We start from the raw sequence: 27,921 nt of genomic DNA, 5'->3' as shown, positions 1-27,921 counted from the left end.
GCTTGAAAAATGTAGCAACAGTGACCCACGCCTGTATTTCGCATGCAATATGCGCATATTACATTGCCTATTTTCGCAATCAATAAAATAATATAATGACAAATATTTGTGAAATATCGCAAATTCGAAAATTGCCCCTGCTGCTCATCACTACCAACAAACTAGTTCCCTAGGTTTAGAGTTGACTATAGAGGTTTCCTTGCCTGTACATTTAAGGAGGAATGGTCCATCATTGGGGTTGCTACATTTGGGGTGTAAAGGCTGATCAGGTTTGATTTGGTTGGACACTGATGACCAGAGTATACACTTTTATGTATTAGTGTTATGTTAGTGTTATCTTGCTGCCATCCCTACTGTATACTAGGAATGTTTATATAATGGGTGTTTTAACACAGATATTGTCACCCATTATAGAATACCTCTGAAGAGACAGAAATCATTGAGGAAAACCCTCAAGGAAAAAGGACGTCTTTCTGATCTATGGACAAGGAAGGGGCTTGAGTTAATGCAATCCTGCAATAACCCAGAGACAGCCAACGAGCCCCTTGTTAATTATCTTGATGTATGTATATATGTATTCCAGATCTTTTATAGTATGTCTTGTATTGTAGTATGTGCTTTAACTGCATTGTGTGTGTTCATTCAATTTTTCTAATGTAGAGACATAAAATGTTAACACTAAGGGTACAACCTCATTGTCAGGTTTCTGCATGCAGTTCTGGAAGCCAAAATCAGGAGTGGATCATAAAAGCAGAGAAAGTATAAAGGACAAATAAAACTTCTTCTCTTTTTTGAATTTACTCCTATTTTTTGCTTCCAAAACTGCATGCAGAAACCTGACTATGTGGCCGTACCCTAAGGGGTAATGGAGCAGGAAGGGGTAAAGTATTCTTCCAAGAGCAGTTAGGGCACACCGTCTTCATTTAGTGGATATTACTAGTGTTGATTGAGCACTAAAGTGCTTGGGTGGTGGAGTAGAACACCTTGGGATGCTCGGGTGCTCTACCGAGGACCCAAGCACAATGGAAGTCAATGGGAGAACCTGAGCATTAAACCAGGCTCCCCCTGCTCTGAAGAGGGGAGGGTGTCTGGTTCATAGGAAAAGGTCAGAAAATGATGGAAACACCACATAAATGGTTCGGGAACAGCATGGGGAGGATGTCTGGATGCATCTTGGACTCCTAGGTAGCTGCTGGGAACCATGTTGTCCGAGTAGTACGCCAATTTTACAGACTGACAATAATACGCACAAAACCAAAGATAAAATCGATTTTAGAGGAAAAATTGTTAGGAAACATTCTTTCCTGTATATTTACTTGTATATAAAGTGCAACTGCTGCCAAAAATTACAAGGAAGAGGCACTCCGATACAACCTGTATATCACATAAAGGAGGGCCTCATTCACATTGTGGTGCAATTGTTCAGGTAGTGGGACTCCCACACTCATAAAGACTATGCACTAAGTGAAAGGGCTTCCAAAAATTACAAGGAACCGGCACTCCAATACACCCTTTATTACACATAAAGGAGGGCATCATACACAGCCTTGAAAAATTATGATTTCTGGCCTGCTGGTGCCCCTCAAAACATTAGGAGCAAGGGCCTGCTGGTGACCCTCTAAAACATTAGGGGCGAGGGCCTGCTGCTGAGCTGACCCTCTAAAACATTAGGGGCGAGGGCCTGCTGGTGATCCTCTAAAACATTAGGGGCGGGGGCCTGCTGCTGATCTGACCATCTAAAACATTAGGGGTTAGGGTCTGCTGCTGAGCTGACCATCTAAAACATTAGGGGCGATGGCCTGCTGCTGATCTGACCATCTAAAACATTAGGGGTTAGGGTCTGCTGCTGAGCTGACCATCTAAAACATTAGGGGCGATGGCCTGCTGCTGATCTGACCATTTAAAACATTAGGGGTTAGGGTCTGCTGCTGAGCTGACCATCTAAAACATTAGAGGCGAGGGCCTGCTGCTGAGCTGACCATCGCAAAAATTATGGTTTAGGGCCTGCTGCTGACCTGACCCTCTTAAACATTATGAGCGAGTGCAGGCTAATAAGCATGTTAATATGATGGAGGGGAGAATGAGAAAAGGAAGATTGAACCATATACCCTTTTTTGTGGTGGAAGGGGTGCATGGGAATACAGTGTATTCAATACACCATAAAACTGCAAAGAAAAGGGAGTTAGTCAGCACATCCCAATGTGCAGCTGCACGCTGCCATGGCTAAAAACATAGAGAAAAAAAGACAATGCAACAGCACTCTGAAAACCAGATAAAGTACAATAATGCCATAGTCACAAAAAATATTATAGTACTAATGCTATGCTTATTTATAAAGTGAGATGTTTGGCAAATGCATTTTGAATCAACACTTCCTGCACTTTATGGTGGCCATTTTGGCGCATAACAGGTAGTATTTAGTGTTAGGACCCATCTTACAGAGATTGCCTTGACATTCGGCAGACGGGCTCAAATGGTTTTGTACAAAATGCATTTGCCAAGCATCTCACTTTATAAATAAGCGTAGCATTAGTACTATAATCTTTTTTGTGACTATGGCATTATTGTACTTTATCTAGTTTGCAGAGTGCTGTTGCATTGTCTTTTTTTTCTCAATACACCATAAAAGCCACATTTAGAGTGACTTTCCTCTGGTGGAGTAGAGAAATCAGGGGCAATCCAGGTCTTGTCCATTTTGATAAGAGTCAACCTGTCAGCATTTTCAGTTGACATTCGGATGCACTTATCAGTTATTATGCCCCCAGCAGCACTAAATACCCGCTGTGACAAAACGCTGGCGGCAGGGCAGGCCAGCACCTCCAAGGTGTAGAGTGCCAGTTCGTGCCACATGTCCAGCTTGGACACCCAATAGTTGCAAGGCACAGAGGGATCATTGAGGACGCTGACACGGTCTGCTACGTACTCTTTCACCTTCTTCTAAAACTTTTTTCTCCTTGTGACACTAGGCCACGCATTAGGGTGAGGTTGCTGACGGGGTGTCATGAAACCGTCTCAGACCTTGGAGAGTGTTGCCTTGCCTCTGTTGGAACTGCTGTGTGTTCCCCTTTTCTCCCCTCCTCAGTTGCCCAAGAGACTACGTACTCTGCTGCCAGCGTTGTCAGCTGGAACTTTTTGGAGCAATTTTTCCATATGGACCTTCTGGTATTGCACCATTTTGCTAGTCCTCTCCACCACAGAAATGAGAGATGAGACGTTCTCTTTGTAGCGGGGGTTAAGAAGGGTGAACAACCAAAATGCATATAACGCGAGGATCATGGGAAAGGCAGCATAACATAAAGTCAGCCATGTGTGCCAGAGTCCCAACAGACAAGAGTTCGCTGTCCTCATCAGCTCCTCATCCTCCTCTTCAGCCCATCCATGCTGAACAGATGAAATAAACCTGCTGTGGGTACTAGCGTCTCCTGCTCCTACTCACCGAATTCCCACTGAGAAGACGAACGGAGGGTGGTCTGGCTATCACCCTGTATACTGTCTTCCCCCATTTCCACCTCTTCTACATGCAAAGCGTCCTCCTTCATTGTGAGCAGCAAGCATTTCAGTAGACACAAAAGTAGGATGGTTGCGCTGATAATAGCAGCACCGCTGCTCACCATCTGTGTTGATTCGTCAAAGTTGCGTAAAAACTCACAAAGGTCAAACATCCATGCCCACTCGTCGCTTGTGAAGAGTGGAAGCGGACTGGAAAGGCGACGACCATGTTGCAGCTGGTATTCCACTACTGCCCTCTGCTGCTCACAAAGCCTGGCCAACATGTGTAACCTGGAGTTCCAGTGCATGCTCACGTCGCACAACAGTCAGTGAGCTGGCAATTGCAAGCGCTGCTGCAGCGTTGCTAGACCGGCGGCAGCTGTAGATGACTTTTGGAAATGGGCACACACGTGACGCACCTTCACCAGTAGCTCAGGCAAATTGGGGTAGGTTTTGACAAACTGCTGAACCACTAAGTTGAACACGTGGGCTATGCATGGTATCTGTGTGAGCTTGCCAAGCTCCAAAACCACCAAGTTACGGCCATTATCAGACACAGCCATGCCTGGTTGTAGGTTGAGTGGCGAGAGCCACAGCTCAGTCTGGTCCCTTATACCCTGCCACAGCTCTGCGGCAATGTGCTGTTTGTCACCTAAAAATATTAGTTTCAGCACGGCCTGTTGCCGCTTTCCCATTTGCAGTGCTACACTGCTTCCAGCTACTGACTGATGGCTCACTGGTGCTGCAAGATCATAATTCAGAGGTGGAGGAGGAGGTGGAGAAGGGGGTGGGGGTTTCAGAGCCACTAATGTAGGTAGTGGCGGAAATCCTGATGGAAGTAGGGCCCGCATTCCTTGGCGTCTGTAGCACCTGTGCCATCCCACGGTACGACTCGCTCCCAGCCTCCACAATGTTCCCCCAGTGTGCTGTCAGGGAAATGTAGTGTCCTTGGCCACAAGAACTTGTCCATGTGTCAGTCGTTAAGTGGACCTTCCCAATAACTGTGTTGGTCAGGGCACGGGTGCTGTTACGGGACAAATGCTGGTGTAAGGCGGGGACGGCACACCGGGAAAAATAGTGGCGGCTGGGGACTGAATAACGAGGGATCGCCACGCCATCAGGCTGCGGAAAGCCTCAGTGTCCACAAACCTAAATTGCAACATTTCCTGGGCCAGCAATTTGGAAAGGTGCACATTTAGTGCTATGGCCTGTGGGTGGGTGGCTGGGTATTTGCGCTTTCGTTTTAAGGCCTGGGGTATGGAAATCTGTACGCTGCTCTGGGACACAGAAGTGGATGTGCTAGCTGATGGTGCTTGCGGGAGGCATCCGGGCTTGCGTCTTGGACAGGGGATTGGCCAGCACATAACACAGGGGAAGAGGAGGCAGTGGTGTGACCGAAAGACACTGATTGTGGACCCAGGCGTTCGGCCAACCTATTGGGGTGCTTTGATGCCATGTGGCAGATCATGCTGGTGGTGATGAGGTTGCTAGTGTTCACGCCCCTGCTCATTTTGGTACGGCACAGTTTGCAAATGACAATTCTTTTATCGTCCGCACTTTCCTCAAAAAAGCGCCAGACTGCGGAACACTTAGCCTGTGGCAAGGGAGATTTCCACAAGGGGGTGCTCCGGGGAACAGTTGCAGGCCTGTTTGGTGTGGCCCGCCTTCTCGCTTTTGCCACCTCACTGCCTCCCCCTCTGTACTGCTGTCCTTGCTCGGCTTGCCACCTTCCCAGGTTGGGTCAGTGATTTCATAATCCACCACCTCCTCTTCCTCATTCTGGTCATCCTCCTGACTTGTTGACCTAACAAGAACCTCACTTATTGACAACTGTGTCTCATCATCATCCACCTCGTGAAACACTAATTGCCGTTCCCCACCATCATCTTCTTGTGACTTCATCTTCATTTTCTTGTGACTGTGGATGCTCAAGAGTTTGGGCATCGGTGCACACTATCTCCTCAAATACCTCTTCAAGCGGGCTTGGCGAGAGGCCCAAATCAAGGAATGGCAATGAAAAGATCACTTGTTTGGCAAGACTCTCCATGGTGGGAGGAAGGATGATCAGAGTGAAGATTCTGTTGACCAGACTCTTGGCTACTGAGACTGGACTTTGGAGAAGACAGGGTGGTGCTTAACCGACTGGAAGCATTATCTACTGCAATCCAACCGACTACCTGGTCGCACTGGTCTGACTTTGAGAGTGGTGTCCTGCGCCGCCCTGCAAACTGGTACACTAGCGCAGTTTTGTAATTGTATGCGCAAATAAATTAAACTGATTGTCACTGATATTTAGGATGTGCAAAAGTTACAAAGGAGATGTAGCGCAGGTAATGTCGCTGTCACCAGCGGCGAAAAAATTAAACTGAATGTCACTGATATTTATGATGAGCAAATGTTATACAGGAGATGTAGTGTAGGTAATGTCGCTGCTGTCACCAGCGGCTAATAAAAAATCACAGGGAATGTCACAGCTATTTGGGAATGGATGTGCAAATGTTATACAGGAGATGTAGCGCAGGTAATGTAACTGTGTGCAGCAGCCAATAAACGTGCGGGGAGAAGACTCGAGCATCGCGCTAGAGCACATGCGGTATTCGGCCGAACACTGCGATGTGCCGAGCATCACGATGCTCGAGCCGAACTCGTGTTCGGCCGAGCATGCTCGATCAACACTAGATATTACCTCTGGTTTAACATATACTGAATTTTCTAAGTCTAGTCGTAAGAAGGTCCTACTGTGCAATCAGTTCTATCAGAAGTGGAATAATGACTCACCTCAAGCACACAATGACATGCAGAACTGAAGGCGTCACATCATTGTCTAATGAACAGTTACTCTATGGGAAAGGCAAACTATTGGCAAGTAGGAGGAGATGACTTTATGTTGTTCAGAAATATTAAGCACCAGTCAGCATTAGCTACATGCCAAGTATCCATTCACACATTACACTTCATGCATATAAGTATACTGTGGCCCCATACAACTTCTTTGTGTATGAAGCTGCATTATGGCACTTATAGAAGTCTCCACGTCTGACTCTACCTATTTATACCTCCGATGTTACTGGTTAAATGATTATTATACTTTATATATAGATGACACAATATATGTTATAACCTGGGTGGATCTTACTGAATTGTATTAATAAAAATGGATCAAATTAGGAGTCATTTCTGTAAAATACACATTAGGCCTCTTGCACGCGAACGTGTGCTGCGGACCGCAAATTGTGGTCTGTAATGCACGGGCACTGAATGTGGGGATGTCGCATGCGTATCGCGACCCCCTTCACTTGAATGGGGTCTGCGATCCGTCGGTCCCGCAAAAAGATAGGACAAGTTCTAGCTTTTTGCGGAACGGAAGCACGGAACAGAACCCAACGAAAGCACTCTGTGGTGCTTCCATAGGGTTCTGTTCCGTGCTTCCGTTCCGCATCTCCGGATTTCCGAACCCAGTCAAGTGAAATACTGCCGTGTGCAAGAGGCCTTATGCAGATTTTAACTCTATACCTAAATAGCAACACAGATTTCTTTACTTCTCAGGTGGAGTATTTCGGACAGATTTCCATTGGATCACCTCCTCAAGTGTTTACTGTGATCTTTGATACTGGCTCCTCTAACTTGTGGGTTCCATCTATATACTGCACTGGCCAAGCATGTCGTAAGGATGCATCTTTACCTATGATAATTACTGTATATCTACCTAACCAGGGGCAGGGCAACACAAGTATGCATGGCCAACTCAAGCCATAAGTAGTCTGCGACAACAGAAGTAGGTGGGGTTTGCAGCACAAAATACCACCCCAGCAGAACCAAATACCACAATGCAGCACAAAAAATACTATTACTATTACTATTACTATTACTATTACCAAACTGAGCACAGTGATACAGTTGAATCCAGGTAGGCAGATGGCCAGGTGCATAAGTACCTGATGCTCGTAGCATCAATTAATGCTGAAAGTGTCAGACCATTATGTACCTGGCCAGGTAAGAGGGCTCAATGTAGCCATAACTACTGTGTTGGCAAAACTGCTGTGAGGGGGCACAATGTGGATGTAACTACTGTGAGGGGGCTCAACAGGTTTACAACTACGTTCGGGGGCACAATATGGGCATAACTACTGTGAGAGGGAATAAAGTGGGCATTACTAGAGTGAAGGGGCACAATGTGAGCATAATTATATAAACAATGTATATATAACTTCTGTGTGGGGGCATGGGCATTATAGGGACTGGGCAGGATTGGATGTGTATAGATATGTATTGGGTGGAGTTACAGTTATGGCTTAAAGGGTGTCATCAGAAAATGACCTGCTGTTTAAATCACTTTTTTAGGTTTAACATATTTTTAAATAGCTTTAGATGATTTTCCATGTCACTTTTTATATTTAAACTAAAACCAAAAATCCTGTGGTTTTCACACTGGCCACTGTGTCTAATAATTGACGTCACGTCTTAGTTTGTACAGATTACATTACTGCAGTTAACTCATTCTAATCCTGCCTGTAATGATATCACCTATGTGTACGGATAAGACAGGATCCACTATTCATAATAGGTGACTGTCTGAGTTTATATATTCCTTCCTTGTACAATGACCTTTGCACAGGTCACAGAGAATGCGTAGAAGACTCTTCCACAGAAGTCAATGAGGTCCCCTCTTGTCCATTGTGTCTATGGCCCATGGGGCTGCCATAAAGCAATTTTTTTTAATGCTGTGTAAATGCTGTTAAGAACAGCTCAGACAAGATGGCCACCCCATAATCCTGTTCAGGAAATTAAAAAAAATCTACATTAAAAAAATTTAAGCCCAACAGAACCTTTTCTTTAAAGGGCAAAAATATTTTACAGAGTCAGGGCGACCTGGTAAACTCCTCTCCAGAGTAATCTCCAATCAACAACCCAAAAAACATATAGATAAGGTTCGAGTGAGTGATGGTAGGATAGTCACCAGACAGGGCCCGGTGGAGAAGGCCTTTCTTGATTATTTCCTTGATCTGTATAAAGCTGACTCCAACATTACAGATGATAAGATAGATTTCTATCTAGACAGGATCAATTTTCCAACTATTACTGAGACGCAAAAGAAAGCACTAGAATTGGAGGTCTCAATTCAGGAACTTGAGGGAGCTATTAAACTATGTTCAGCTAACTCCACTCCTGGTTCAGACGGGCTTCCATATGAATTTTATAGTAAATATGGGGACTGTATTTTTCCCAGACTGTTGGAGGTCTTTGCTGAATCAATGGAGGATGGGATGCTGCCAGATTCAATGATGGAGGCTACAATAATATTAATTCCAAAAAAAGGCAAGGACCCTTTAGATTTAGAATCTTATAGACCAATTTCACTGCTCAATGCAGATGTAAAGCTTCTTGCGAGGGTCCTGGCTACAAGGCTTTCTAGGGTCATCTCCTCCATTGTCCATCCGGATCAGAGCGGTTTTATCCAAAATAAGGGTACACATCATAATTTACATCGGCTCTTTTCTAATATCCAGGCCCCTGGGGGGACCGCCCGCTCCATCCTGTCATTGGATGCCTCTAAGGCCTTTGACAGGGTGGAGTGGCGTTTCCTCTGGAAGGTTCTTGCTAGGATGGGCTTTGGAGAAAGGTTTATATGTACTCTTAAGCTATTGTATAGATCTCCAAGGGCCAAATTGAGTCTTAATGGAATTCTGAGTAGTAGTATTGATTTAAACAGAGGCACCCGCCAGGGCTGCCCATTATCTCCCTTATTATTCGATATTTATATCGAACCCCTTGCGATGGCCATCAGGCAGGATGAGCAGGTTAAAGGATTCGGTACGCTAGGAACACAAGACCGTATCTCATTATATGCAGATGATGTTCTGTTTTTTATAGATCATACGGAAATTACTCTCCCTAGGATTATTCAAATGGTTAAAGTATTTGGTGAGGTGTCTGGTCTTCTTATAAACTGGGCCAAGACCAGTCTGCTCCCAATAGACCCCCTGCCACAGAAAGAGGTTCCTGTCACACAGTTAGATATTGTTGATACTTTTCAATATTTGGGTTTGACTATATCGCCTCGGGTCGAAGATTTTGTACAACTTAATTTGATCCCCATAATGGTAAAGATTAGAGCTAAAATAGGAATTTGGCTGAAACTTCCCCTATCTAGAGCTGATCGAGTTTCACTAGTTAAAATGGTGATATTACCACAATTTCTTTATGTGCTCAGGAATACACCTATTTGGATACAAGACAAACATTTTAAACTTATGGAAAGAATAATTAATGATTTAATATGGGGAAGAAAGCGAGTTCGAATTAAGCTGGAATATTTGTATAAATCAGTGGAGTGCGGGGGTTTAAATCTCCCCTACTTTAAAGGGTACTTTATTGCAGCCCAGTTATTGATGTGCTATGAATCAGAGAACAGCACACTCCTGGGGAAGTTGGTAACTAGCCACGCCCACAATAATATTTTTACCTTGTTGGAATCTGGTTTATTGAAGAGTTATGAGCAAGGCTACAGAGAGACTATAAAACTACTCCTGAAAGTGTGGGCTATAACTAGGACATGGTTGAAGGTTAAGGGTTCACTTACATTTACGCCTCTTTGGCATAATTTGTATTTACAAAGGCTAGATGAAATTGCAGCTGACACATTTTGGCAGAAGAATAAAATTTTATATATTTCACAGGTAGTTAAAGATAGAGAAATTAAACCCTTTATAGAAATGACACATAATATAAGAAACCTTTCATGGTTTAGGTATTTTCAATTGCGATCTGTACTATCTAGTTTGGATGATAAGCGGCTGTTGGATATAGATAATTTATCTTTTTTGAATGATTGGGTAGGGGGTACACCTTCTAGAACAAAAATTTCAAATATTTATAAGTTATTACTTAAGGCACGGTTTAGTGATACACACTCACCAGGACAAAAAGCGTGGGAGGCGGATTGTCCGAATTTACAAATAGAAGGGTGGGAGAATATTTTTGGGAATTTGGTTTCACTATCCCAGAACTTCAACCATGTTCTAATACAATTCTATATTTGCCACAGATTATATATTACTCCCCTATGGATGAATAAATGCGGGTTAAGAGACACGTCCAACTGCCCCAAATGTGACACTGCAGGAGCGGACTTTCTCCATATGATATGGACCTGTCCAGAACTTATAAATTACTGGAATAGTATTAATAATTGTATTATGTATAAACTAAAAATTCGAATTCCTTTTGAACCACAAGTATTTGTGCTTAATGATCTTTCCAAACTAAAAAATCACAAGTATCAAAAGATCTTCCTGAGCAGAATACTGATGTTGGCTAGAGTTTTGATCAGTCGGACCTGGTTTGCCCGATCCACTCCAGACATAAATACATGGATAAATTTAACTGATAAGGTAAAGAACTATGAGAAAATTATATATAAACGGAGGGAAATTGAGGACCAGTGGAATGGGATATGGGGTGGTTGGAGGATTGACTAGCTGAGGTCAAGTTGTTTCATTTATAGGGGTCCTACTTTGACGCACCACAGACTAGGGGGGAGGGAGGGGAGGGTTTTCTAAATGTAACGAAAAGATGAGTTGAATATATTTATATTTATATATAATTAGTCGGGTCACTAAGAATTGAGAGATTGTAAAAAAAATTTCTGTAAATGTTTTGTAGTTTTCCCAATAAATTTTTGAAATCAAAAAAAAAATAAAAAATTTAAGCGGTTTTGAACTGGCAGACACATTTTTGGTGACACATTTCCTTTGAGGCTCGTTCACTCGTCCATGGGGCAGGGGCATGGGGATCGTAGACCCATTCACTTGAATGGGTCCACAATCCTTCCGTTCCGCAAAAAGATAGAGCAAGTTCTATCTCTTTGCAGTACGGAAGCATGGAGCGAAACCCCAGAAAGCACTCCGTAGTGTTCTGTTCCGTTCTTACGTTCCGCATCTCTGGTTTTGCGGACCCATTGAAATGAATGGGTCCGCATCATGGGCCATGATGCAGAATGGCCACGGAACGGTGCCAGTGTATTGCAGATCCACAAATGCTGTCCGCAATACGGCAACTGACATCACACGTTCGTGCTTTTTGTGATTTTCAAAATTTGGGAAGTATGTGTACAGTGTATGGAGGTGTCCAAATGCATTAGTGCCTTTTCCAATTATATGTGCGCATGGTATTGCTGGGGTTAATGACAGGTGCGTAGCTAAAGGCTCATGGGCCCTGGTGCAAGAGTTCATCTTGGGCCCCCCTTGAGTTTGTGGCCAAGTCTTAGTGCTGCCTGAAGCAAAAATTAAAACGGCACCCCCCATGCCAAATTTTTTACCTGACCCCTTCCCTCCAACCAGAGGTGTAACTTGACCTGCATGCACTTTCTATAATACCAGTGTCTTCTTATGCGGCACAAGAGTCTTTGGGCCCCCTCAGGCTCCTGGGACCAGTAGGGACTGCTACCTCTGCACCCCCTATAGCTACGTCCCTGATTAAGGAACTGTATATATTCTTTATAGAAAAATAAGTAATAACTCTAATAAATTGTGACTTCTTCATAGTTCAACACTCCAGGTTCCACCCAAGTCAGTCTTCCACCTATAGGACAGATGGTCAACCTTTCTTTATCCAATATGGAACTGGCAACTTAACAGGGATATTAGGAATCGATCAAGTTACTGTAAGTGCCAATAACGTATAGCAAGGACATTGGGTATTAAATAATTTCAATTGAAATAGTAATAAAATGAGACACTCTAAGGGTACTTTCACACTAGCCTTTTTCTTTTCCAGATCATGACCGGAAAAACTGATCAGTTTTATCCTAATGCATTCTGAATGGAGAGCAATTCGTTCAGTATGCATCAGGATGCATCAGTTTAGTCCCTCTTAAGTTTTTTGGCCGGAGAAAATACCGCAGCATGCTGTATTTTTCTCTCCGGCCAAAAATCCTTGCCGAAATGCCTGATCCGGCATTAATTTCCATTGGAATGTATTAGTGCCGGAACCGGCATTAAAATTGCCGCATTGACGGATCTGTTCTTCCGGTCGCACGCATGCAAGTGTGAAAGTACCCTAAGAGTCCATTCACACGTCCGTGGTGTATTGCGGATCCGCAAATTGGGGCGTGTTCTATTTTTTTGTGGAGCCGCGTTCCGGAAGTTCAGGGCCGAAGACCGGAAGTTCAGGGCCGTGCTCCTGAAATGCGGACAGCACATAGTGTGCTCTCCGCATCCCGTTCTGCCTCATTGACAATGAATGGATCAGCACCCGTTCCCAATATTGCGAAACGGATGCAGACCCATTTGCGGATGTGTGAATGGACCCTAAAACTAAAAATTCAGTTTTACCTGGAGTCTTAAGAACTTCCACATCTCTTGATACTTAAAAAAGGTTGTTCAGGTAGATTTTTTTGTCCCCAGGCTGTTTCTGGTACTCAAGCTCATTTTGAAAGGGTCTGCTTTTTTTTTCTTCCAGAAATAGCGACACCCTTGCCCATGGGCTGTGACTGGTATTGCAGCTTAATATCAGCTTGTCCAGATCTCATGGAGAAGCATGGTGCTGTTTCTAGAAAAGCAACAGACCTTTTTCCTATCCTCGACAAACCCCGTTTAAGCAAACATATTAGGCCTTGTTCACACGTCAGTTATTTGATCAGTTATTTCCATCAGTAATTGTGAGCCAAAACCAGGTGCGGGTCAAAAACACAGAACAGGTACATTTTCATTATACATGATCTCTGTGTAGCCTCCACTCCTGGTTTTGGCTCATTGATCAAATAACAGAAGTGTGAACTGGACCGTACAATGTCATGTGACATCCCCTCTCAACCGGATCAGTGGGACCCTAATTAGATTTTTGCTGTTCAGCCCCTCTTCGGTTCTGCATGCTGCATAGATGGACATACTGCATTTGGATACAAAGGGGAAGATTTATGATTTAGTTTGCACCAGAAAAGTGGTGTTAAAGTCACAAACTGCATGTGACTTTTTAAATGCAACTTTTGAAATAATTGTCACAAGTGGCCGTTTTTAAGCCACCCTCGCCACTTTTCCAAAAAGGGATGTGGCGATGGTGGGAATGAGCATGGTCAGCAGCAACAAGTTTATCTTCATTTACGCCAGCTCCAACCTGTTGAAGATTTCTGTCTGGGTGCAATGACTGCCAGAGGATGTGGGTTATATAAGATGAGGCGCAAGCCTTGTCATATATTAGGTGCATCATCCAGCAGCCCAGAGGATATCAAAACTGGTGCAGAAAGCACAGTCTTGATATAAATCTCCCATAAAGGACTCTTTTTTCCCGAACTTTTTTTGCGTTCCGTATACGGGCTGTATTTTTATTCATTCATTTAAATGGGTCCGCAAAAGATGCGGACAGCACTCCGTGTGCTGTCCGCATCCGTTGCTCCGTTCTGTTGCCCCGCAAAAATAATGAGGCATGTTCTATTCTTGTCCGTTTTGCGGACAAGAATAGGCATTTCTATAATGGGCCTCCTGTTCCGTTCCACAAATTGCAGGAAGCCACACAGGCGGAATCTGTTTTTTGCGGAGCCGCAATTTGCGGTCCGCATAAAAAGGGCACGGTCGTGTGCATGAGCCCAAAGTCTGCGACTTGTTCCTGCTCACACCGGGTCTAAAATTGTGGGCGGGGAAGGGGGTAGAAATGGTCACTGGCTTACATTTAGAACTGGCACTGGATGCTCTGAAGTTATGGAGAGGCCGGCGCCGCCAACTATGGGCCTTTATTCAGACCAGCATCTAAAACGCCAGCCTTAATAAAATGTGCCTCTATTGCCCCTATATATGAATGAAAAGACTTGTTTTTCTGTTCCAAGTTTTATAGATATTTCTACAAACAATGCACTTTTTTAGCTTTTTTTAATATATCTGCATATTTTTAAATTTGAAGGTCAGAAATCTAACAGACTAATGTCTACCCCCATTATGCATCTATGGGATTTGGATATTTTGTCTATGCATAGTTTTTATGTACATATTATCTATTTGATACATTCATGCCTAATCTATATGTTCTGTATCTTTAAGGTTCAAGGTATAACTGTACAGAATCAGGTATTTGCAGAAAGTGTGTCTGAGCCTGGAAGCACCTTCCAAGATGCAAATTTTGATGGAATTTTGGGTCTTGCATACCCTTCCCTTGCTGTGGATGATTGCACCCCAGTCTTTGACAATATGATTAATCAGAATTTAGTGGAGGAGCCAGTATTTGGAGTCTACATGACCAGGTAAGATCTGCAGTATGGATGCCTTCCCATGCAGCAGATTTTTGTTGCAGAAATTTCCGCAACTGAAAATCCCTTCCATTCATCTGAATGGGACTTGCAGACATCCATGTGCTTGTTGCCCCATTCATATAAATGGAACTGATTTTCAGTCGTGGAAATTTCTGCAACAAAGTCTGCGACATGTGAAGGCATCCTAAAAGAGCCACTCTATATGGTGCTAAGGCTTAAAAGGGTTGGCCGTTTTCATAAACTGGGGGTATAGGATAGGCTAGGATCTGCCCTGCTGGGATATGCCCCCCAGTGTCTGATAGATGCAGGTCCCACCTAGAACGGTGCCCTCAAAGTGACAGCCGCCCACCATGAATTTCTATCGGAATGGGAAGCGTCCTGCGCAAGCACTTCGTTCCCTTCTATGGGGCTGATGGAAATAGCCGAGCCATCCATCCAGTGTACTGTAGAGAGATGAGCCAACCCCTTTAAAGGAACACTCTACAGAGAAAATACACAACAAAAATGATGTGTGCCGGATCTTGCTCCCTTCATCTCCTCTCTTCCTTCGATCCTCATATTACACTTAAAGGGAACCTATCAGCACATTTGCCACATGCAACCAATGATACAGTGCTGTAGGTCACACCACAGCAAAACCATTTCTGTGTCTGTTAAAACTGACAGTTTAGGCATCGGGCACAATAAGATGCCTTGATGACTCCATGACCCAAATGTTCATATGAAAAGATGCATTTTCAAAGTAGGTTTACCTCAAAATGTCTAGACTGACAGTTTTAAGATACACAGCAATGATTTTGCAGTGGTTTGATCGACAGCACCATATCATTAGTTGCATATGGCAAATCTGGTTCCCTTTAAAACTAAGAGCTATATAAAGAAATCTTCTCTATGTATCTATGTATCCCAGATACACACTCACCAGGACAAAAAGCGTGGGAGGCGGATTGTCCGAATTTACAAATAGAAGGGTGGGAGAATATTTTCGGGAATTTGGTTTCACTATCCCAGAACTTCAACCATGTTCTAATACAATTCTATATTTGCCACAGATTATATATTACTCCCCTATGGATGAATAAATGCGGGTTAAGAGACACGTCCAACTGCCCCAAATGTGACACTGCAGGAGCGGACTTTCTCCATATGATATGGACTTGTCCAGAACTTATAAATTACTGGAATAGTATTAATAATTGTATTATGTATAAACTAAAAATTAGAATTCCTTTTGAACCACAAGTATTTGTGCTTAATGATCTTTCCAAACTAAAAAATCACAAGTATCAAAAGATCTTCCTGAGCAGAATACTGATGTTGGCTAGAGTTTTGATCAGTCGGACCTGGTTTGCCCGATTCACTCCAGACATAAATACATGGATAAATTTAACCGATAAGGTAAAAAACTACGAGAAAATTATATATAAACGGAGGGAAGTTGAGGACCAGTGGAATAGGATATGGGGTGGTTGGAGGATTGACTAGCTGAGGTCAAGATGTTTCATTTATAGGGGTCCTGCTTTGACGCACCACAGACTAGGGGGGAGGGAGGGGAGGGTTTTCTAAATGTAATGAAAAGATGAGTTGAATATATTTATATCTATATATAATTAGTTGGGTCACTAAGAATTGAGAGATTGTAAAAAAAAAAAAAAAAAAAAAATCTATGTATCCCAGCAACTCAGCCATGTCTTCCTCCTACTTCTCCTCAATGTTCTGTGTCTGGCTGTAAGACAACTCACTGGAGCAGGAACCTCCCTTCTGTGCCCTGTCTGTAGGATCAAGCGATCATTAAAGTGTAACTGCCTTTTTTTTTTTTTAATATGTAGGGACATTGATAATAATTTTTTTTTTTCAATATACAGGTAAAACTCGAAAAATTTGAATGTTGTGCAAAGTTCATTTATTTCAGTAATACAACTTAAAAGGTGAAACTAATATATGAGATAGACTCATTACATGCAAAGCGAGATATTTCAAGCCTTTATTTGTTATAATTTGGATTATTATGGCCTACAGCTTATGAAACCCCAAAGTCACAATCTCAGGTACCCTTTGTTCAGGGGGTATGGATTAATTAGCTGACTAGAGGGTGAAACTTTGAGCCTAGAATATTGAACCTTTTCACAATATTCAAATTTTAAGCTGCATTAATGCAATTCTTTTTAAGTTGCATTACTGAAATCAATGGACTTTTGCATGATATTAAAATTTTTCGTGTTTCACCTGTACTTTATTGATTTTGCAATATTTAATGTAAAAATTGACCCTGTATTTGACATTTGACAGTGAGCTGCCTGTCTTCACTGTTCAGCGCAGAACTGAATAGTGAAGACTTTCCTCCCTCACTGCGCTGTGCTGCCCGCACTGCCTCCCTCACATATTCGCTAAAGCATGCCATAAATACTTCATATACAATATGTGTGTGTGTGTATATATATATATATATATATATATATATCTCTTAATTCAGCAGGACCTGCGCTGAATCACCGAAGGTCCTTTTCCAGCCAGGTCCTGCAAGAAGAAGAAGAAGAAGAAGAAAAAAGAGCAGCCTGGCTGCTCAATCAAGTGGATGAGGTGAGTTACATATTTTTTTTTTTAACCCCACCTTTTACTTAGCATTCTGAATTACAGAATGCTATTATTTTCCATTATAACCATGTTATAATGGAAAATAATAAAATATACAGAACACCGATCCCAAACCCGAACTTCAGTGAAGAAATCCGGGTTCGGGTCTAGGTTCCACAGTCAGTTTTTTATCACACGTGTGCAAAACGCATTGCACCCGCGTGATGAAAACTGAACATCGGAATGCAGTCCCAGTCAAAACTGACTGCAATTGCGTACCTACTCACACGATTTTCCCTGATCGCATCCGGACCTAATCCGGACACGCTCGTCTGCAAAGGGCCTTACAGTGATAACACAAATATTAAAGATGAAGTATGATGGTAGACACACAAAATGCACAAACATACATGTGGCAGAATTTAGGCTACTTTTTTACTTGCAGGGTCCAGCAGGATGTTCTGGCGGGGGAACAGTCTGCCGCATCCGTGCTAGCGCTAGCCCACCGTGCCGCCGGAAGTCCGCTGTAGTGTTTGTCCGGCCGCCTCTCGGCATGTTTGCTGTGCTGCGGCCGGACCTCCGGCGGCACGATGGGCTAGCGTAAGCACGGATCTGGCAGGCTGTTCCCCCACTGGAATAGCCTGCCGGACCCTGCTACCGCAAGTGTGAAAGTAGCCTTTCACATATATGGATATCCTGCTCTTAAGTCAGTCAGAAATAAGACCCATACAGTTCCTATCACACATAGGAAACATGCAATGCACGCACCAAGACATTTTTTGCCTAACCCTATTAAAGGGGTTGTCTGAGTTATTTTTTTGTTCTTTGTAACAGCTTTACCATGCACTTACTGCATCTGTAGTTGCTCCTTTCTCAGATTTCACTGAGGATGACCTGTGATGTCAGCTTTTCTCCCTGCTCACATGATGGTACATGCACAAGCCTGAGAGAGCAAATGTGAGTCTGTACAAAGGCATAACAGTGCTGGCCACGCCCCCTGCACTGACGGCTGCTGCTTATTGCTCTCTCCCTGGATTCTTACCCCTTCAGCAGCACAGACTCAGGGCTAAAGGCTTTACCAATTAGCTGCAGGCAGTGAGGAGACAAATGCTGGGCACAGGAGCTGACAGAGTTCTGCAGAGCATTGCACAACAGGTAGGGGGAAGATCCTGTGTGTATTAGCAATGCCATTGAACAGCTGGGATCTGTAGTCCTACCCATACAACATGCTACTCAGTATTCCAGCAGTCAGACATGTCACTCAGGGCAGACCTATTCACTCCCTTTGCAGAGTAGGGGGAGGGGCAGAGATTGATGTTATTGCATGTAAACAAAGGGCCAGAAGAGAACCAGGGAAATTAGGAAATAGAATTTTGTTTTACCTAAAACTTGCTTAGCTTAGTTATATATTGCTGCCCATCAGATTTACAGTGCTGTATATTTTTTTTCCGTAACTTGGACAACCCCTTTAAGTGTAGCACACTTAAAGGGGCTGCCTCACTTCAACAAATGGCAACACAAGGCACTTACTAATGTATTCTTATTCTCCATATTGGCTCTTTTCCATCACATTATACACTGCTTGTATCCATGGCTTTGACAGATCTGCAATATTGGTGGCCGTGCTTACACACTATAGGTAAAGGTGTTCGCCTATGCGGAGACAATCCCTTTTAACCCCTTTAAGCATAAATGTCTGGCATGAAATTTATCACTAAATTAGAAATAAATTAGAAAAAGCTGTCTGGCACTCAATTATAAGGAGTTACACGGTTCCATTATTTACATCCAAAATGTATTATAGTTAATATTGGTACGAATACTATAATACATTTTGGATGTAAATAATGGAACCATGTAAATCCTTATAATTGAGTGCCAGCCAGCTTTTTCTAATTTATTTAGAGGACAAGACTAAGGGGCGTGTCTGCTGGAGTGTGCACCTGAACCGTGCCTGGAAGTGAGGTTGTGATTGAAAAATGAAACCAGCCAGCAAAGGAAGCAATATGGATAATAACAATATATTAGTAAGTGGCTTGTATTAACTTTCTCTACATGATAAATCATAAATCCAACTTACTGAAGTGAGACAACCCATTTAAGATTATGGGGGTCCCAGCAGTCAGACCCCCACCAATCAGACACTAATCACTTGTCGTGTCATAGCTGTCTCCCCTTTCATATTCCCTATCCTTAAAGGTTTTCTTTGGGTGTAAAAAAAATTAAATATATGTTATAAAAAAAATCTGGCCCAAAATATGTGTCAAACTAATATACAAATGCTCGCCTGTTAAAGGGCCTGTGTCCACTTTTCTAGTTATCCTCTATCCACAGGATCGGGGATAACTAAGTGATCCATGGGGTCTGAATGCTGGAGCCCGCACTGATCCCACTTCTTGACTGAGTGGCAGGTCGAGCATATGCCCTGCCTCTCCATCCATTCTCTGTGGGGTCACCGGAGATGGCAGAGTATAGCGCTGGCTAAGTCCAGTGGTCCCAAAGAGAATGAATGGAGCAGCAGGGCATATGTGTAGCCTGTCACAACATAAAAAGGGGGAACAGGACCCGTTCCTGGGATCAGTGGGGGTTGCAGAATCAGACCCCACTATTCATATAGTTATGCTCTATGGAGAGGATAACTTGAAAACCTGGATAACCCCTTTAAATCCTCCCCCACTCCACCACCAGTATCTCTTTACATGGCAGCAGTGATGCTTGTAAATATGGAATATCATCACTGCTGCCATATAAACCATACGTGTCAATACTGGAGAATGTCAAACACTGTGCAGAATTGTTCGGGAATAAGTCCAACCTCATTTGCAGGTCACAACCTTTAACAAAGCCCAAGCAAAGATGCTAGAGGAGCAATGTGAGCAAAGGGTCATACCTGAAGCATAGACATTAGGGTCGCCTGAGGCAGGATAATAGTGGGGATCCTGGAGCAGGGGTAACTGGAGAAGAGGCAATATTAGCGGTGCATTTAGAGTGGGTGCATCTGGGGCTGGGGCAATTATGGGGGTGCACCTAAAGCAGAGGCATTAGGGTCACCTGAGGCAGGGTAATAGTGGGGATCCTGGAGCAGCTGCAGAGGTATTAGGGGGGCAACTGGAGAAGATTCAATATTAGGGGTGCTTTTAGAGTGGGGGCAACTGGAGCTGAGGCACTTATGGGAATGCACCTAAAGCAGAGGCATTGGGGGGGACCTAGGACAGAGTCCCCCCAATGCCACTCTGAACTCTGCAGACAGCAGCACACATGCACAGATCTGTGTCTGCTCTAAAAAAAATCCCCTATTTCCCCCTTACAGTCTCCTACAGCTCACTATTGTCACACACCTGAGAAATCAGCCCAGTACCGCAGAGGAATCCTTCTCTCCAGCATCCACAGTTTTCTGATATCAGGGAGGGCAGGAGGATGGCCAGACATGTTCTCTCCTCCTTCACTGCCAGCAGCCCGGGAAGCTTAGGATACTGCGGGGCCTCCTGTACAATGTACACCAGTAGGAGGCTGCATCACTGTGTAATACTGCCAGCTAGTGACTACAATAATTATCTCTCCTTAGAAAGGAGAAATAATTACTCCTCCATCCAGGGGCGTACATAGAAATCATTGGGCCCCATAGCAAGAATCTTAATGGGGCCCCACTAACTCCGTCCACTGGCCCATCCCACCACCTGCCCTGGCTTCTCCCCTGGAGAAGCCAGGGCAGCCGTGTAGACATTAGGAGCTACGTTCACACTTGCGTTTCTATTTTCCGGTATTGAGATCCGTCATAGGATCTCAATACAGGGAAAAAACCCGCTTTTGATTGTCCCCATTCATTGTCTTAGGGCACTTTCCACTATAAGCAGCACACAAGCACAGCTCATTGGGGGGGGGGGGGGGGCTATGGTGGTGCTGGCATAATAGTATACCAGTGCCACCATAGCCCCCCTTACCTTATGAACTGTCAGAACCTCCTAATGCATACCTCAGCTGCTGCAGAACATAAAAAGCTTCGTTCACATCTGTGTTGGGGCCTCATTCGTGGATCAAGTCATAAATGCTAGACACGATTTTATAGCCTGGAAGATGGAAACCTGACAGATCTCATCATAGTCAGCGGGATCCGTCGGGTGTTGTCGTCCATGAAGTGCCAGATCCGGAACTGCAGTGATTTTCGTTGATTTGCTCCTATGACGGCAGTACAGCGAACGTCACCAGCACAGATGTGAACAAAGCCTAATACTCACCTCAGCTGCTGCAGAACATTATAATAGTGACAAGGGAACTACAAGTCTCATCATCACCAGATTATTATTGGAAATTAGGGAGCAACACAGGGAGAGGTGAAAGTGGAGAGAACTACAATTTCCAGCATGTCCAGGCTGTTATGATCAGATACAAGTAGATATTACACAGAGTATAAGGCCGGGTTCATATCAGCATTTAGTTTTCAGTTCTTCTGATCCGTTAGATGAACAGAAAAATAAAGAAAAAAAATGATCCTGTATTTCAAGCATCAGTTCCTGCACATTTGGCATCTGTTTATGCCATATCTGTCGGAGATCCTTTATTTTAGACAGAAAAAAGTCCTGCATGCAAAACGGAAAACTAAACTGTGATGAGAATCCAGCCTAAGAAAAGAGAACTACAACTCTCAGCATGTCCAGATTATAGGACATCATCTAGTTGTACCAGGTAAGAGCTTTAAAAAGAAATAACTATAACCCCCAGTATGGCCAGACTTATTATGGGGCATCAGTATACATTTAAAAGAGGGGGTATAGGAGAAGAGAACTACAACTCCCAGCATTACCAGCCTGTACTAGGGCATACGTTTAAATTACATTGAGAAACATATAATAATACGACAAAACTACAACTCCCAGCTTTTCTAGGATGTTATGGGTTATCCCAGAACACCACTAACCTCTCCTCCAGGCACCACACAGAAGCTCCGCCCCCTCACAGTGATATGCCACAGGTCTTTCACCAGTCCTCTGCACTGGTCACATGATGATGACATCACCAAAGGTCCTTTAGACTTCTGCTGCTCTGCTATTTATTGGCTTCCTGCACTGGTCACATGGTTGATGACATCACCAAAGGTCCTTTAGATTTCTGCTGCTCTGCTATTTATTGGCTTCCTGCACTGGTCACATGGTTGATGACATCACCAAAGGTCCTTCTCCACCTCTTACTTTCTCAGGTAGCCATTAGGGTTGCCACCTTTTCTTCAAGCCAAACCCGAACAGAAGGGAGGGAGGGCCCCCTTCCAGGCCCCACCCATGTCCCGCCTCCAGCCATGCCCATGTTCCACCTCCAACCACGCCCATGTCCCGCCTCCACTTCTGGTCGCTGTCGCACCGCGATCGTTACGCCCCTGATCCCACGCCTGCGCCGTCCCGTTTAGTATTCGGCGCAGGTGCGGGATTTACGGGACGAAGAGGAGAACTTGGACGTCAATCAACTGGACGTGGGCGTGCCACTGCCAAAGGGTGAATAGACGGAGCCTCTAGGTGCTGCAGCAATGCCCTCATAGCACCTAGAGGCTCATTAGCATATTATACATCTTTATTTTAAGAGAACAGCGGCAGCAGCAGGCAGGGAGTTATAAAACATACTGTTATATACTGCTGACATTAGCCCATCGCTAATGTCAGTCAGCTACATAACATAATGTTTTTTTCTGATTGACAGATTCAGAATTGAGGCTGTTTAAACACTGTTACATACACACTTCAAATGTTTTATATTTATACCTTTTTAGAAGTAGTAAGTGATTATCTGGTGTCTTGGTCAGGTTGAAAAACTGGCAGGGCACAGTGGGCACAGTCTGGGCTGGGCATGGGCAGGCTGCTGGAGCCTGGAGCTGCTGGAAGAATGATTTCAATTCTCCCTCCCTGCCTCTCTCTCTGATGTCACTTCCTGTGGACCTGACTTCCTTATCAGAGAGAAGGAGGGAGGGACTGGGAGGCAGGGGAAGAGCGAGGAGGAGACCGGAGACTACTGAACAGTGAGTGAGCCGCATCACTGGAGGAGGGGAGAGGAGGAGGAGGAGGGGAGAGGAGGAGAGGAGGAGAGGAGGAGGAGGGGAGAGGAGGAGGAGGAGGGGGAGGGAGCGCTCAGCCTGCGCTCCACTCCGCTCAGCTGATCACCCGGCCGCCGCAGTGTGAGTCACTAGTGACAGCCGACAGGCAGCTTATGCGATCGGACGGACTCCACACTCACTGTCTGCAGTTTGAATGAATACAATAATCCTGTGCCCGGGTCTAAGAAAGGCTTGTACCCGGGCACAGGATTACAAACCCGGACTGTCCGGGTCAATCCCGGACGGGTGGCAACCCTAGTAGCCATACAAGTGTAATTAGTGGGCGGGGCCTATCCTCCACTGCGGGCCCCCTTCCCCCAGGGGCCCCATAGCAGCTGCGTGGTCTGCCTCTATTGGAGGTACGCCACTGCCTCTATCTTATCTCAGGCGCAGGAGACTGGGGGCCCACCGAAGAATCCCCCACCACCCTGGTGGGCCAGTCTGCGCCTGGCTGTTAGGTTACTAGGCGTATTTTTTGGCAAATAATTGGAAAGCGCAGGGTGATAATTTCCACTCAAAACATAGTCTATGACGTTCCCCGACTCACAGGAGGCGGCTGTGCAAAGTTTTGTGATCATAAATGTGACTGGGCGGATTCCTTTAGCGGACATACACACATACATACACTCAGCTTTATATAATATATATATATATATATACATATATATATTTACTGCCCTATTTGACATGGGTACACTTTCAGCAGTGAGTGATGACAGTGTCCGTGTGATCTTTATGCCCGGCACACTCGCTATCTAGCTGCTGGGAGATTTAAGAGATCAGTTCTGGCTCCCCTGCGACTCCCAGTCAGCTCGCTCAGCATAGAAATCTCACTGCGACCATGATGTAATGTGGTGGTTGCAGCAATGACATTCTGTATACCACAGGTGATGACTGCAACCAATCACTTGGTTCAGTGGTATAAAGCTGCTAAGTCCAGTAATTGGATGCAGTGGTCATGTGCGGTATACGGCCACATAATTACTGCAATTAGGTTAACATTGGCCAGTGGGGAGGACGGAGTGGTGGGATGGGGCAGAGAGGGATCTGGGTGGTAGAAATAAAATAAAAAAATTCAATTAACCTGATATGCTCCCTGCCATTTGAAAAAATATAAATCTTGGACAACTCCATTAAGCCCCACCCAGGGCTGCCATCATGAATTTTAGGGCACCATACAGGCAAACCGTGTGGGCCTCTCCAGCCCTTCTCACATCTTCATTGCCATAACTTTTTTTTGCATGAAGCTATTTTGCCATACACATCAATAAGATTTTCTATCAACTTTTATCACAGGTTAAATGAAGAAAATAGCGTGCGCCATTTTTATTTATGCTGTTTACTGGTTACCTTAAATAATATGTTCACTATATTGTACAGAATACTATGATTACATGATACAAAATGTTTTATATTTATGTTACAAAGACAATTCAATAATCCGCAGCACTCGCCGGTAAATGATGAAAATAGTGGTGATTTATTCACTCAAACAGCCAGTATACAGCGACGTTTCGACCTCAGTTGGTCTTTATCAAGACTGCTTGATAAAGACCAACTGAGGTCGAAACGTCGCTGTATACTGGCTGTTTGAGTGAATAAATCACCACTATTTTCATCATTTACCGGCGAGTGCTGCGGATTATTGAATTGTCTGGATGAGTTGGGACCCCCAGCCAGGATCTCTATCTGTGCGCACCATTTGGCTTGTAAGCCATTTCCTGGTCAGTACCCAAATGAGTGGGATGAGTAGTGCTGCCAACCCCTGAATTTTCTATATTTATGTTACAAAACACATTTATTGTAATGTTTTTTTGTGCTCTGTTAATTTTGTTAGTGACAATAACTTTGCAAAAAATATAACTTTTCCCATAAAAGAAAAACTGGAAAATAAAAGTTACATTTATATGCCCATGACCTTTAGTAAGAAAGTTATTTAACAGATCTGCTGGTAATTGAAGCGCAGACTTTCTGCATAGCAGACAGTGGACTTCCCACTACTCTATAAGATTGCTCTCTTGTAAGGGTAGGAATTTCTGTGCCTAAAAAGCTATTAAACACTTAATATTATGCCTGGGAAGAAAACATTAATACAATTTAATAGCATTTTAGGGATAGAAAATTCTTACTGTAGAGCACTTCTATAGAGTAGTGGGTAAGGCCTCATGCACACGAACTTTGTTCTGGTCCACATCTGAGCCGCAGTTTTTGTGGCTCGGGTGCGGACCCATTCACTTCAATGGGGCCGCAAATAATGTGTGTGCTGTCCGCATCCGTTGCTCCGTTACGTAGCCCCACAAAAAAAAATATAACATGTCCTATTCTTGTCCGTTTTGCGGACAAGAATAGGCTTTTCTACAATGGGCCGCCTGTTCCGTTCAGCAAATTGCGGAAGGCACCCAAGCGGCTTCCGTGTTCTGCCGATCCGCAATTTGCACACTGCTAAAAACTGAACGGTGGTGTGCATGAGGCCTTAGGCTGCTGCTGTCTGCCTACTATTTGGAAGGTCTGGAATTCAACTCCTATCCAAGACCTGTGAAATAATTTCTTTAGTAAAAGTTAAGGCAGAAAACAGTAACTTTTACTTTCTAGCTTATTTTATTTTAGGGTGAAAGATATTTTTCTGCAAAGTTATTATTACAAACAAATTACTAAGCAAAAAACATTACAATAAATGCTTTTTTTGTAACATACTATTAAATCACGAAACAGTATTTGATATCTCTGTAATCATTATAACCCCCACAATATAGTGAACATATTATTCATGGTGATTAGTACACTGTAAAAAATGGAGCAAATTACTTTCCTTCAGTTTAAGTAATATACTATATATTTAATATTTACAGCACATATTTATTTAATATGTGATGGGAAAGGCCTCCCCTAACCAATATCTAAACAAAAGGCCTGTGGAGATTCGCTCTGGTAGGCAGGTTAGCGGACGCAATATAGAGGCAATGGACCAGGTTTTAAATCAATCTTCAGTGTTTATTCACACGCATAACATAACAGAACAGTCCCTTTTAAGGCTTGGTGCTTGTTCACATGTAGAATAAACTAAATAACATTCACCTGGTATCCTGGGTGTCAGTTCACACCTGGTTGAATGCTCGGCCTCAGAAAGTCCACTTGCGGGCTGTAAGGCGGCCTGCTCGCCTGACACATGGCCTTCAGACCTCAGCGTAGAGAGCTCCCAAAACTACAGCGTCTCCACAGCTTCACTGTGAAGTGGAAGATAATCCCCACAGCTGAGACTGCTGGCTGAGTTTTTATCCCAGCTAAAACCCAGCCTTGAGCGTGGGGAGACGCCACCCACCCTGCACTTTGGCTGCTCCCAATAAGAGCCGGCCCGGATCGGCTTTACAGTCATACTAACTAACAAATAAATAGTGTCAGTCAGCACTAACTGCCGCTGACACTTATAATACCGGCTCTTACCTCACCGAGGCCAGGAATCTCAGTGACACATACCTTCCGTCAATGACGGACCCTTGCGCCTTCCTACAGGCCACACAGCTTCATTAGTATTGACTGCACTTAAGTGAATACTAATGAGGCTGCCCATGTGGCTAGGCCTAGGCCCCTGACTGCAGTACTATCAGTACTGCCATGATAGAAGCCCTGAGCCTCAAGATGCCCAGGTAAGTGCCCAGGAAACTTCAGTACAAAAACCTTGCAAACGGTAACTTTCTTATTTAGTCCTTCTTTCTTTCAGACAATCCTAAGTAAGTTAAACAACATGGGCTTAAAGCTGACATTTTTATCTACATGTGTTTAGCCCACAGAAAATGGAAGACTATGGGGGTCATTTATCAAACTGGTGTATTGGTCGCTATGGGCAACTAAGCCAGTTCTACCTTACACAAGTTTGATAAATGACCCCCTATGTACATATAATATACAGAATAAACTGCAAACGTGTGTCTGTGAAGACACATTATATATTGTAATACAACCCATGAAAATAAAATGTATAGCCTGGTAATCTTTATTGTTAATAATCCCTAGAAATCTAATTTCTTAGGGATCCAAACTCCTCAGATGGTGGAGAGCTGTTGTTTGGTGGCTATGACACATCACGTTTCTCAGGTCAACTGAACTGGGTGCCAGTTACTGTACATGGATACTGGCAGATCCAAGTTGATAGGTAAGCCCTTGAAAGTCTGGCTCTTCCCAATTAAGCGTCTAAGACCTAAGGAATGTAAAGACCATAAACATTTAAAGGGATATATTAACCACTTAGTGACCACCCATACGTGTTTTTACGGCGGTCACTAATGGACCTTGGGCTAGGCCGCCGCTTTTTTGGACTCCCTCTGTATCCCATTGGCACCCCACAAATGCGATTGCAGGGTGCCGATGTGTGTGAAGACTGCCTGGTGTCTAATGTAGGCCCCAGACCAGCCTTCAGTAATTTCAATATCAGAATAGCATTGCCATTAAAATGCAATGCACTATAGGGATAGTGCATTGCATTTTAAAAGCAATCAAAAAGCTGTCTGTTATAGTCCCCTTGTGGGATTATTAAGTGGTAAATTTA

At 43.9% G+C, this 27,921-nt stretch overlaps 1 protein-coding gene across 1 annotated transcript in view; it reads left to right on the top strand.

Moving 5' to 3' along the window:
- The window catches only part of CTSE (cathepsin E), a 55,528-nt gene that overhangs the window by 2,534 nt on the left and 25,073 nt on the right, over nt 1-27,921 (top strand). Inside the window, exons 2-6 of the mRNA XM_044288448.1 lie at nt 415-562; nt 7,036-7,153; nt 12,033-12,151; nt 14,520-14,719; nt 27,406-27,528. Coding sequence (XP_044144383.1) covers nt 415-562; nt 7,036-7,153; nt 12,033-12,151; nt 14,520-14,719; nt 27,406-27,528 — 708 coding nt within the window. The remainder of the gene's footprint in view (nt 1-414; nt 563-7,035; nt 7,154-12,032; nt 12,152-14,519; nt 14,720-27,405; nt 27,529-27,921) is intronic.

This window comes from Bufo gargarizans, chromosome 3 (assembly GCF_014858855.1).
Source record: "Bufo gargarizans isolate SCDJY-AF-19 chromosome 3, ASM1485885v1, whole genome shotgun sequence".
NCBI lineage: Eukaryota > Metazoa > Chordata > Amphibia > Anura > Bufonidae > Bufo > Bufo gargarizans.
This window is presented reverse-complemented; position numbering and strand designations above follow the sequence as displayed.